The sequence below is a fragment of the Leucoraja erinacea genome, chromosome 9, assembly GCF_028641065.1.
Source record: "Leucoraja erinacea ecotype New England chromosome 9, Leri_hhj_1, whole genome shotgun sequence".
In the NCBI taxonomy this organism is placed as follows: Eukaryota; Metazoa; Chordata; class Chondrichthyes; order Rajiformes; family Rajidae; genus Leucoraja; species Leucoraja erinaceus.
Genome location: NC_073385.1, coordinates 41,829,038 through 41,841,768, shown reverse-complemented (window position 1 = coordinate 41,841,768; position 12,731 = coordinate 41,829,038). Strand labels below are relative to the sequence as shown.

The window sequence follows — 12,731 nt, the reverse complement described above, 5'->3', positions numbered from 1 at the left end:
GACATGCCGGCACCTGTCATAGTCGCAGCAGGTTACCGAAAATTTTCAACATGTTGAAAATCGAGCGGCGACCAGAAAAAGATACGACTCTTTGGGCGACTACTCGCCACCAAACAGGCGTCACCCCGGCGACTTACTATTTAGCCGTTTTCTAGATCTGTGCCAAAATGTAGAAATTTGGATAATTGTATCTCCACCCCACCCTCCACCACCCATATCTTTAAAAAATAATTGTTTATCTTCATTATTGCTTCAACTACTATTGGATGATCCATTCTTTATTAGTCGTTTTTTATTTTTTCAAAACATCAGATCAAAAGGAACTGCACGTGCTGGTTTATGAAAAAGTGACACGTATCTGGAGTAACAGCAGGTCAGGCAGCATCTCCTAGAATATGGGGACCTTTTTTGAGACTGAAGAAGGTTCTCGACCCCAAATGTCACCTGTTCATGTTCTCCAGAGATGCTGCATGACACGCTGAGTTACCCCAGCACTTGGGGTCTTTTTTTTTTTATCAGGTAAAGGTCTATTCTCTTTTCTGGTTTGCTGCTGTGAGAATTCATCAAAGTGACTGGCTGTTCAGCAGCTTGATCACATCACAGCTGCAAGGTACCAGGGATCCCACTGGTCCGACAGCTGGCAACAGCCCACGTTGAAAAGGAAGCAGTTCTCACTGGGGGGGATCTTATAGAAACTTACAAAATTCTGAAGGGCTGGACAGGCTAGATACAGGAAGATTGTTCCCGATGTTGGGGAAGTTCAGAACAAGTGGTCACAGTTTAAGGATAAGGGGGAAATCTTTTAGGACCGAGATGAGAAAAACATTTTTCACACAGAGAGTGGTGAATCTCTCTAATTCGCTGCCACAGAAAGTAGTTGAGGCCAGTTTATTGGCTATATTTAAGAGGGAGTTAGATGTGGCCATTGTGGCTAAAGGGATCAGGTGGTATGGAGAGAAGGCAGGTACAGGATACTGAGTTGGATGATCAGCCATGATCATATTGAATTGAATATTGAAGGGCCGAATGGCCTACTCCTGCACCTATTTTCTACATTTCTTTGTTTCACTGCTGAGATTGCTTGATCTCAGCAGCAAGTTTTCGTTAAGCGTTGTTCCACCAATTCAGGGCAAAAATGTTAAACTCGGTGTTTATGAACACTGGCGACTTCTCAAAAATGAATCGGCAAACCTCTGCAAAGTTGTGGTTTTTGGAGCTGGAAGGAGCAAGAGAACTGAAAACAAACTCCAACAAAATTCGGGGTCCCATTTCAGCTGAAGGGAGAATGCAAAAGGGAGACCCGATGCTGAATTGTCCAACCAATGTAAAGCAAATGGGGTATTGTAATGCCCAGCCAAAACACAGGAACACCAAGTATTAAAATGTATAATCAGGTAGTATCATACTCTGTTGGCAGCTTACAACCCTGCGGTATGAATATTGATTTCTCTAATTTCAAGTAACCCTTGCATTCCCTCTCTCTATCCCTCTCTGACCCATCATGCTAGTTTCACTGTTCATATCCCTTCGTTATCACCTCTTTCACTGCCACAATGGACCATTGTTGGCTCCAACTTTCCTTGGTCAACGGTACTGGCTCTGATTGTTCTGAACCTTTTCATACCTCTAGTTTCCCTCTCCACACCCGACTCAGTCTGAAGAAGGGTCTCGACCTGAAATGTCACCCATTTATTTTCTCCAGAGATATTGCCTGATCTGCTGAGTTACTCCTGCATTTTGTGTCTATCATACCCTGTTCAGTGCCAACACTGAGAGCAGCCCGTGTTTCTGGTCGCCATGAAACAATCAGGTACTGAACTTGGTGCAGAAAGGAGTGAACCCATTTATCCCTGGTGTTGTGGGTTATACTAGTGAGGAAAAATGAGGGGGACATCAGCTTTTCAACTTGCAAGAGACATCTCTGACTGGAGATCATTTTACCAACATTCGTAGGAAAGAACTGCAGATGCTGGTTTAAATCGAAGGTGGACACAAAATACCGGAGTAATTCAGCGGGATAGGTAGCGTTTCTGGAGAGAAGGAATGGGTGACGTTTCGGGTCGAGACCCTTCCTCAGATTTTATCAACATGCACTTCCCTTAGATTAAAGCAGTTTTTTTTTGTTGTTATTAAAGAATGACAAGAAAATGTCTAATAAATGGCAAGCATTGTGAGATCCTGTGTCCAATAAATTCTAGTCAAAATTTGTATTTTTTACTTAGCGTTTGTTTTCTCCTTGACACATTTTGGCTACTTCTCAAATATATGCTTAATAGGAAAACGTTTTTACTGCTTTAATGTTTGTTCATTTGACAGCCAAACAGAGAAATACTGGCGAGTCAGCAGTGATTTGGTTAAGATTTATTTTTTACATTCTAAAACAAAATTGTGTTTTATAATATATATCTTAAAAATGCCTTTTAAATTAACTGTTGGAAAATCTTCTGTTCCCTCTCCTATTCTCTCTAAACTTTTATTCTGATGTATGTTCTCTTCTAATTTTAAGTCTTGGGTATTTGTTCGTTAATTAATTACACTATGTGAAATCTTTACCAGTTGTGGTCTGTTGATCAGTTCTGCCAAGTATTCTCGATGGTAGAACCAGATATTTAATTGATGTGGGTTTCAATTGATTAATAATCTGGTTATAAAATTAATTTTTAACCAAAAATAATTTAGTGTCTAAACTGGCTCTTCTGTCTCCAAAGTGAATGCTTAACTGGAGGATAACAAAGAAATACCAGTAACAATCTTAAACTTTGCTTTTGAGAAAAGCCACCAAAATATAGTGCAGGCTTATTGGCTGGAATAAAAGTAATTTGAAGCTATGCAAATAATATAACAAATGGGGAATGATGAGAAGAATTAATGTTTATTAAATTACTATTTAATAAAATAGTCATTTTAATGTGAGTGGTGATCTTATAGAGGTGTACAAGATCATGAGAGGAATAAATCAGTTAATTACACGGAATCTTTTACAGATTCTAAAACAATGACTTAGCACTGACTCAAATACAAGTTCTTATGTTGATTGGAAGAATGAATGTAAGGGGTGAGGGGTTACAAAAAAGCTTTTCACTGTATCTCTGTACACGTGACAATAAACTAAACTGAAACTGATCTTACAGATGATATATCAAATACATATATATATGATAATGAGAGGAATAAATCAGTTATAAATGCACAGAATCTTTTACCGATTTTAAACAATGACTTGGCACCGACTCAAATGCAAGTTTTTAGATTAATTGGGAAAACAAATGTCTTGACGTTGCCTTCATCCATCATGGGAGCTACCAGCTTTCACTACCACAGTTAAAACATCCATTGATCAGGAGGCCAAATGAGCCTTCAACCCTTGGACAATCTATCAGAAACAAAGCTGATTGAGACGTCATAGTGATTTTCACCCAAATATTATATAGGGGAAAAGAGGGAGGAGAGAGGGAGGGGACAGAAGGAGAGGGGGAGGGAGAGGGAAGGGGAAGGAGGAGGGGAGAGGGAAAGGTGGATTATCTTTAGTGAGATTGCAAAATTAAGGTAGGTTTTAGAGCAATTATATTTTCTCCTCCATATGAATATCAAACAATTGTAACTGCTTTCTTTTCCTTGATAACAATACTGAAAAATATGTATACCATAGTTTGCGACGTTCATTTTGCATCATTTTTTAATGTGCACGCACTAACACAGTCCAACAGGAATAATGTTGTTATATTGAATATTCCTTTAATACATTAGCTCATAGCCAAATCACTGGAAAACTCTAATCTAATTTTTTTCATAACATGATTCTAATCCACTAATTTCCATTGGGACTTTTCAATAGGTTTAGAAAAAAAATGCATTTTAATTGTACGTGATTAGTCTGCTGGTGATTTTTGTTTTTGATTACATTCAAAATGATGGCATCAATGTAACTGAAAATATGGTTGACAGCATTGGTTTGTGATTTGAGATAATTGTGTAAACTAGCAACTAGGTGAATCCTGATTAGGTGAATATGATGAAAATTAACTTGCTGCTACTTTGAATGAATTGTTAAGTTGCATGACGGAATATTCCCCTATTGTTATGACGCAATTTTGTTTGACATTCCAAATCACAACCCACATCATTTTAAAAATGATTTTTAAGCCTTGCATTCGGTGCTCCTGATGTGGCCTCCTTTACATTGATGAGTCCAAGTGTAGACAAGGCAACTATTGCATTGAATCTTGCCATCTGTCCGTCAAGGCTTGCTGGCAGGGCCAGATTTACGTATAAGCTTCACAAGCTTAAGTTTAGTGCCTCGAGATCTTACTGGGCCAGATTTACCTACAGGCCTCATAGGCTGAGGCCTAGGGTTTCCAAATCTAGGGGGCCTCCGGCCAAGGTGTTTTTTCCCAGAGTAAACAAAATCCTGAGAAAAAAAAAAATTGGAGCCTTATCAGCATTTCCACTTTGACGGAAATTACCCAAAATTCTGGTTCCGGCCCGATGGAAGTTTTGGGGGGAAAAAATTGCATCCACGCCTGCGCAGTTGAGGGAAGCCGGTGATGCTGTAGCGACGTAAAATGACGCTGTCTCTCCGCGCGGTGCAGTGGGCCGGGGCGGTCCCAGTTGCACTCTGCACAATCACCTCGATGCCTCGTGTCTACCAAAGATCCTAGGTGTCTACTCCAGGTATGTAGTGGAATATTGCGTTGCGGGAGTGCCCGTTTCTCTGGGGGGGGGGGGGGGGGGGGGGGGGGGGGGGGGGCGCTGTTGGAGACTCGCTGCGTGGGAGAGAGAGCTGCGGAGATGAGAGAGGGGAGGAGAGAGGGGGGGAGGAGGGGGGGAGGGGGAGAGAGAGAGAGAGAGAGGGGGGAGGGGAGAGGGAGAGAGAGAGAGAGAGGGGGAGGGGGGGAGAGGGAGAGGGAGAGAGAGAGATGGGAGGGGGAGAGAGAGGTAGAGGGAGGGGGAGGAGGAGGGGAGAGGGAAAGAGGGATTATCTTTAGTGAGATTGCAAAATTAAGGTAGGTTTTAGAGCAATTATATTTTCTCCTCCATATGAATAATATCAAACAATTGTAACTGCTTTCTTTTCCTTGATAACAATACTGAAAAATATGTATACCATAGTTTGCAACGTTCATTTGCATCATATTTTTAATATGCACATACTAACACAGTCGTACAGTAACAGGCAATCAAATCAACACACAAAACATTTTCTAAAAAAAGGTTTTATTTACTGCAATTACGTAATATTTTATTAGCAGTGTTTGCATGCTCCTTTATAACATTTTACAGTACAACTTGATTATTAAAACAAGGACAGCTTCAATTCTTGATTTAAAAAAAAATGTATACAACAATGACCCCATTCATCCCATTCCAACCATTCATTACTTTTGGCTCAACCAAAATTATTTCTGAAATATTGGTCATAGATTTGGTGCACAAATGCTCCAAAATAAGGCTCAGAATGCACCAGAGAGCATCTAGAACCCCAGAGTTTCCAGGGCCCTTAAGCAGGCCCTGGATCCCAGCCATAAGGGTCTTTGAGCTTCGCGCTTGTGATATGTGCTGCGTGCACTTATTTCACATAACATTTTTTGTAATCCTGCCATGGCACCCTCCATTTTTTGAAAAGCTTTGTACGGGCCTGGGGTATAATATTTTTGACGCTGTCGCAATGCACTGTAGTCTGTAAACACCACCATTAAATTTCCTTGCCCTCCATTTCAGAATAATAGTGTTTAAGCCGATAACTCGACACTAGCACTGGCAATAAATAAAAAGCGCAGCTTTCCTGCCCTTATCTCATTGGCCATGTTCGGCTGCACATCGGTGTGAAACTGGTGTACTCTTCCATCTTCCTCTCATCGTGGCGGTGGGGGATTGGGAGGGGCCTCACAAGTGGAATAGCCTAGGGCCTCTCTTCATCTAAATCCGGCCCTGCTTGCTGGATCTCATGGTTGCTAGCCATTTTAACTCCCATTCCCATTTCCATACTATCCTTTCTGGCCTTGGCAGCCTCAATTGCCAGAGTGGCCACGCATAAACTGGCAAAACAGCACTTCGTATTCCACTTGGATAGCTTGGCTAGCAACAGTGTAAACATTGATATAGCTTCAATACACACCCCTCCCCCCATCCCTTTTTTGCTTTTCTTTCCCATGTCCACCTCCCCCAACCCCACCCAATGCGCACCCATTTCAACCACCATTTCCCATCGCCCTTCCCAGCCCTGCTTCTATCCCCTCCTTTATACGCATCTTCCATTCCCAAGTCCCCCATTTCCCTCTCTTTCCCCTCACCCTTGTCCCCGTCAACCCATAGTCTGAAGAAGGTTCCTAACCCATTACATCCGCCTGCCCATTCACTCCCCAGACGTGTTTTGCAGAAAGATTATGTTACTTGCAAGGAAGGCATTGTAGAGATGGATTTCCACATCTCCTTGCTGATCCATATTTGGTTGATATGATGTCAGTGAACAATTAGCAATTTTAAATGTTTGTGCGCAGCATTATCCTCTTTGAAGCGACTATCAAAGTGAAGAGTGAATTAACACATAATGTGAAATGTGAACTTCCGTCAAATTCCATTGCTAAATGATTTTGGTGAGAAATTAATCCAGCAATCCGTCTGTACTTGCCTTTGAATCACATTCACATTCAACACTTACATCAGGGGAGTCCTGCCAATTCCCAGAAAGGCCACTGAATGGAGCACTGTAAGGAAACAGAGTGCTCCGTTTCAGAAAGAATAGTAAAATACATGACCCGCACTATCATGTAAAGATGCTTGCATTTTATCAGCTGACCACAAGCCACCCTGAACCACAGAGTGAATAACAGAGTTTTCCAGGTATAAATGGAATCAAATTAACCTCGGATGCTGATAACATACATTACTGAATTTAGATGACCGACACGGAGCCACCAATGATTGAAACAAGTTCACTTTTTCACTCCTCCGGTACCTGATCCAATCATTGAAATAATCTTTGCAGTAATTTCCCTGTGTTAGTTAACAATTTAACACGCAACAGAAATGAAAAATGCCAATTGCTATTACAAGTGGCAAACATTTTGTTGAAAGGCCACCATTTGCTGAATATCTCAGTAGGCCAGGCAGCATCTCCTGAGAATATCGATAGGTGCTGTTTTGGGTCTGAACGGTCATGAACTGAAACTTCACATGCCTATGTTCTCTAGAGATGCTGCCTAACCCGCTGAGTTACTCCAGCGCTTTGTCTGTTTTGGAATTAATTGTTCAGAAAGAAATTAATGAGACCCTCAGACTGATTATGGTGGGGGAAGAAGAAAGCTGGAAAAGATGCAAAATCTCTTTTTCTGCAAACCTTCTGCTGATATAGATTGTATATAACATTGCATTTCTCTTTTTCTAACTGGGTGAAACGTCTGCACCACCTTTTAACAGTGGAGCGCAATACCCGCTTCCCCAGTGGTTCAATGAGTTGATTGAGCCAGTCAGTGCTGTGTTAGCTTTACGACAGAAAGTCAGGCAGTATCTGAGGAAAAGGAAACGGAGGTAGCTAAAACATTAACACTGTTTCTCTCTCCGCAGATGCTGTTTGACCAGCGAGTGTTTGCCAGCCTTTTCTATTTTTATTTCTCATTTCCAGCGTCTACAGATTTTGATTTTTGCTGATGAACATGGCTGAGAATGTAGCTTTGATTTACTCATTTAGAGAAGGGAATTTCTTGCATTTGCAAACTGTACATTGCATTTTCAAAGTATTTAAGCCTGTTTCTTTCATGCCAGCTATGGCTAATAGTACTGCCAAAACTTTCTGTAACAATTGGCACATTGAATTCATTTTGGAGATGTTTAGCAGCAAGGCATCTGTAGAAAAAAAAAATTGCAATTTTCTATTTTTAAATTTTAAACACCTAATTAGAATTAGCATCCACCTATATTCCTGGTGTTTTTTAAAATCTAAGTATTAATTAACCTCTTCAGAATGAAACAAGAAATGTACAACTATTGAAGATGCAGGGTGGCACAGTGGTGCAGGGGTAGATTTGCTGCCTTTCAGTGCCAAAGACCCAGGTTTGATCCCGGCTATATGGTGCTGTCTATATGGAGTTTCTACATTTTCCCTGTGCCTCTGTGGGTTTTGGCCGAGTGCTCCGGTAACCACCCACACATTAAATACGTGCTGGTTTGCAGGTTAATTGGCTTTGGTAAAATTGTAAATTGTCCTTAGTGTGTAGAATAGTGTTAATGTATGGGGTGATCGCTGGTCAGTGTGGGCTCAGTGGGCCCAAGGGCATGCTTTCACATTGTATCTCTAAAGTCTAAATATCAGAATTGAAGTATAAGAGGTCATGAATTGCTCAACATAATCCAATAACTAATTTCCAATTTGTTGTCAGATTTTGTGTGTAAATGAATAGATTTCAGACCTGAAACAGAGCATGACTGAACAGTACAGGCCAACTAATTGAGGGGTGATATTACTACCAGACCTAGTATAAGATTAGAGAACGAAGAACATCATAGAGGTCCAATTTCATTTTGAGGAATTGTTGCCTTGTATTGGTATTCCTTGCACCACCATGTTAAAAGCTATGATTAGTAAACAAACTGCTGGAGAAAATAGCAGGTGAGCCAGCATCGATGGAGGGACAAAGTTTCAGGTCAGGAGAAGGGTTTGATGTCCCAGCCCGAAATGTGATTTGTCCATTTTCCTCCTCAGATGCTGCCTCGCCCATTAAGTTCCCCCAGTTGTTCCATTTTGCTCAATATTCCAGCATCTGAAGTCTCTTGTGCCCACTCCATGATGACTATGACACTATGAAATTGTTGATAGTTGTTGATAGTGATGAGCTACCATCTACCTTATTGGAGACCCTCGTACTAACCGGACTTTACTGGACTTTATTTTGCACTAAACGTTATTCCCTTTATCGTGTATCTATACACTGTAGATGAGTCGATTGTAATCATGTATAGTCTTTCCGCTGACTGGTTAGCATGTAACAAAAGCTTTTCACTGCAACTCAGTACATGTTACAATAAACTAATATAGCAATGGAGTTGGTAGTAGACAAGCAATGTGGTCTCATCAGACTTAAGGGGCTGTTGCACTTGGCCGACCTAATTGGCGCGTTTAGAAGAGTTTTAGAACATGTTGAAGACCTCCTTCCACCTCCTTCGACTATGTGGAAGACCAGCTTCGACTAGCTACGACTAACTTCGGGAAAATTGGACAACGAATAGTGGAGAGTGAATACGACCTCCCTTCGACTATGACTATCTACGACTACCTTCGACTACCCTCCATTACCTATGACTAACATGCCGACCTACTACGACCTAACCTATGAGTAAAAAAGTATAGATTTTTTCCATGGCGACCTTTTTTTACTCGCGGGCATTTTTTTTTAACATTTTGAAAAAAACGCCGCGACCTAGCTGAGGCTTCGAGTACGCGGAGACCACTCTTGAGCATGAAGGAGAGTTACGAAGACCTCCTACGACCTCGTGTCGACCATGCTGCGAGTATGAGTCGAGGGCAAATTCGCCAGAACTCGTGGATTAATGCGCCCACGTGGGACAGGATCTTTAGCGGCAAGATTGGAGGGAGGTGTTTGAAGTTCCAAATGACTTGTGTGTCAAGTCCAGGGCATAGATTCATTAGCATAAGGGATCAACAACAAATAGCCAGGGGAAGGATTGGGGTTGTTGAACTGAGAAACAATCTTTGTTCAGATCCTGAAAGCAAGGTGGTGATGAAGAAATGTCCATCACAGTGAATGGAGAGTAAGAAGCTTCATCAATGGTGAGGTTGGAATCAATGTCTAACAAGGCAGCTGCTTTTATCTGAATCGATCTGCAAGTAAGGAATTCTGGTAACGCCAATCATCTTCTGCTTGTCCCAAGCTGATCCTTGTCCCGTTCTTCTTCAATACCTGCAAGAGAAGGCAAGCAGGAGATGACCTTCCTCATTCACAGTCTGCATCACAAGATTGGTAATCTGATTTGTAAAGATAGTTGGAGATAGATGCACAGAGCGTGCATGAGCAGCACAAGCCAAGTCAAAGGAGTAACCAAGTTGCTGGTTTGCTGAGGAGGTAAACCCAAAGTCATCTCCGCACTAGAGGACTGCAATGATAAACAGTTTAAATATGAAACTGCTTTTTTTGTGCACTGTTAATCATGGGAGAAGATGTTGAGTTGAACACTTGTCTGTCTATGAACTGCTGTAATCTTACCACCCAGATTCCGTGTTGGCAACATTCTGGCCACATTTGTTGGAAAGGAGATTGCGGTTATTTCTGTGAACAAACAAGATCTTTCCACAGGACTCCCTGGCAGATGTTCCAACATCTTTGATTGAAGATTGTTAAGGGCTTGGACATGCTAGAGGCAGGAAACATGTTCCTGATGTTGGGGGAGTCCAGACCAGGGGCCACAGTTTAAGAATAAGGATTAAGCCATTTAGAACGGAGGCGAGGAAACACTTTTTCTCACAGAGAGCCTGTGGAATTCTCTGCCTCAGAGGGCGGTGGAAGCAGGTTCTCTGGATGCTTTCAAGAGAGAGCTAGATAGGGCTCTTAAATATAGCGGAGTCGGGGGATATGGGGAGAAGGCAGGAACGGGGTACTGATTGGGGATGATCAGCCATGATCACATTGAATGGCGGTGCTGGCTCGAAGGGCCGAATGGCCTACTCCTGCACCTGTTGTCTATAAACCAAACCTGAAATATTATCTCTGATTTTCTCTCTTCATAGCTATTGTCTGACCTGCTGAGCATGCCCAGCATGGCATTCCCAACTATTGTCTATTAAAGTTGAAACTGGTGCTATTCTGGCACTGGGTTCCAACTGTTCTACCCGTATCATAACCTGCTGTAATTATTCAGAATGCTATTCGGATCTCTCTCCAGTTCTCTCCAGTTACTCCAGCCCTTTGTATCTATCTTTGGTATAAAACTGCATCTGCAGCACCTTCCTATTACATTCATGTTTACACTTATGTTGTGTGCCATTTTGTTTAGCTTTCCTAGCACATGCATAAAATGCATGATCATTTCATTCTGACAATTTTTACTATTGTAGGAACAATATTTGTTTTGCACCATTTATATAAAACATGACAGAGGAAGACTAAGTAGAACTAAATATATAAATGGTCACAACTTGTGTAAGATTGAACTAATTTATATTTGAACTCAATTTCATTTATATTTTTTCTTTTTTGCTTAATCTCAAGTTAACTCCAAAAGGGAATGTGGGTAGTATGGTGAAAGTGACTTGTAGTGTTTCAGAGACTGCTCTGTGAGAGAACTGTAGAAAATCTGGGAGGGGATTAATTAAGTTTGGTTGAATGGTTTCCTTCATTCTCAATTATTTTGCAGTCTTCTACATTTTTCAATTAACATAAACTGTAAATCCTATTCTGACTAACAGAGTGGAGACAGGTTACTCTCAGAAATAAGAAAGAGGTCATTGATTGAATATGTTGACTTGGTTTCTCTCCCCACAGAATTTTCTATTTATTTCAGATTTCCGCAACCTCCATTAATTTGCTTTGAGGGTAGCTCTCTGCCTAGTTATAATATGCTTTAACTAGTGTTCAGGACATGTTTCTGTTCTTAATCATTTTGTTGCATCCCACTGAAGGAATAACCTATCATGGATCAATTATTTCCAATTTTAGAAAAATAAAAAGATGCATGAAGTGAATCAAAAATCTAAGTCGATCAACATTTCCAAACCATTTTCAATTTCCTTTACTGCAAATTTTCTGTCTTTAATTGTGGTAGCTATTTGTAATTTTATCATATTTAGCAAGATTTCAGCAAAACTGTTTGTCTGCTCTGCGTCGGTACCTAAAATTACAGAGCTTGTCTGCTCTGTGTTGGTACCTTTGGCAGCATAAAAAAAATTAATGAAATACTATTCATAATACCTTTACAATAACCAATCACAGTGATATCTTTCAATCATTCCTGAAACATGTGTTTGGTGCAATTTTCTTTCACTGTCCTTAAAGAGGGAATAAGAATAACAAAGTGAAAGGCCTGGATAGCGTGAATGTGGAGAGGATGTTTCCACTAGTGGGAGAGTCTAGCCTCAGAATAAAAGGACATAACATCATAAATAATGTCAGGTTATTTTGAAGGCGATTGACAGGTTCTTGATTAATACAGGTGTCAGGGATTATGGGGAGGAGGCATGAGAATGGAGATAAGGGAAAAATAGGTCAGCCATGATTGAATGGTGGAGTACACTTGATGTGTTGAATGGCCTAATTCTGCTCCTATAACTTATGAACACTTTTTACTTTTATGTTGCCAATTAATTTACTTAATAAGAACAATCATTCCAACTGCACGTGTAAATGGTGTTTCTTCACTGCTGTCTTTATTTGTGGTTTATTACAGCGGTGTGATTGACATCAAGGGAGGAGTGGTTCGTCTTCAGAAACTTCCAGGACAGGAAAATTATCAGGGTTCCACTGCAAATGGGATAAGGTCCTCATCGCTTACACGATGGATGAGCTCCTTCTCAGTCTCCAGTGAGTGGTGCTTTATTCTTTTCAAGAATTTCATATAATGGATATGTTTGGGTATAAGATTCCCAGTGTGTGCAAAATCAATACCTGAAGGGCAAAGTGAGATACAATAGTTGGGAATGCCATGCTGGGAATGCTCAGCAGGTCAGACAATAGCTGTGAAGAGAGAAAATCAGAGATAATATTTGAGGTTTGGTTTATAGGCAA

General features: G+C 40.9%; 1 protein-coding gene across 1 annotated transcript in view; it reads left to right on the top strand.

Annotated features, from left to right (window-relative positions):
• The window catches only part of coch (coagulation factor C homolog, cochlin (Limulus polyphemus)), a 36,693-nt gene that overhangs the window by 3,253 nt on the left and 20,709 nt on the right, over nucleotides 1-12,731 (top strand). Inside the window, exon 5 of the mRNA XM_055640668.1 lies at nucleotides 12,394-12,527. Coding sequence (XP_055496643.1) covers nucleotides 12,394-12,527 — 134 coding nt within the window. The remainder of the gene's footprint in view (nucleotides 1-12,393; nucleotides 12,528-12,731) is intronic.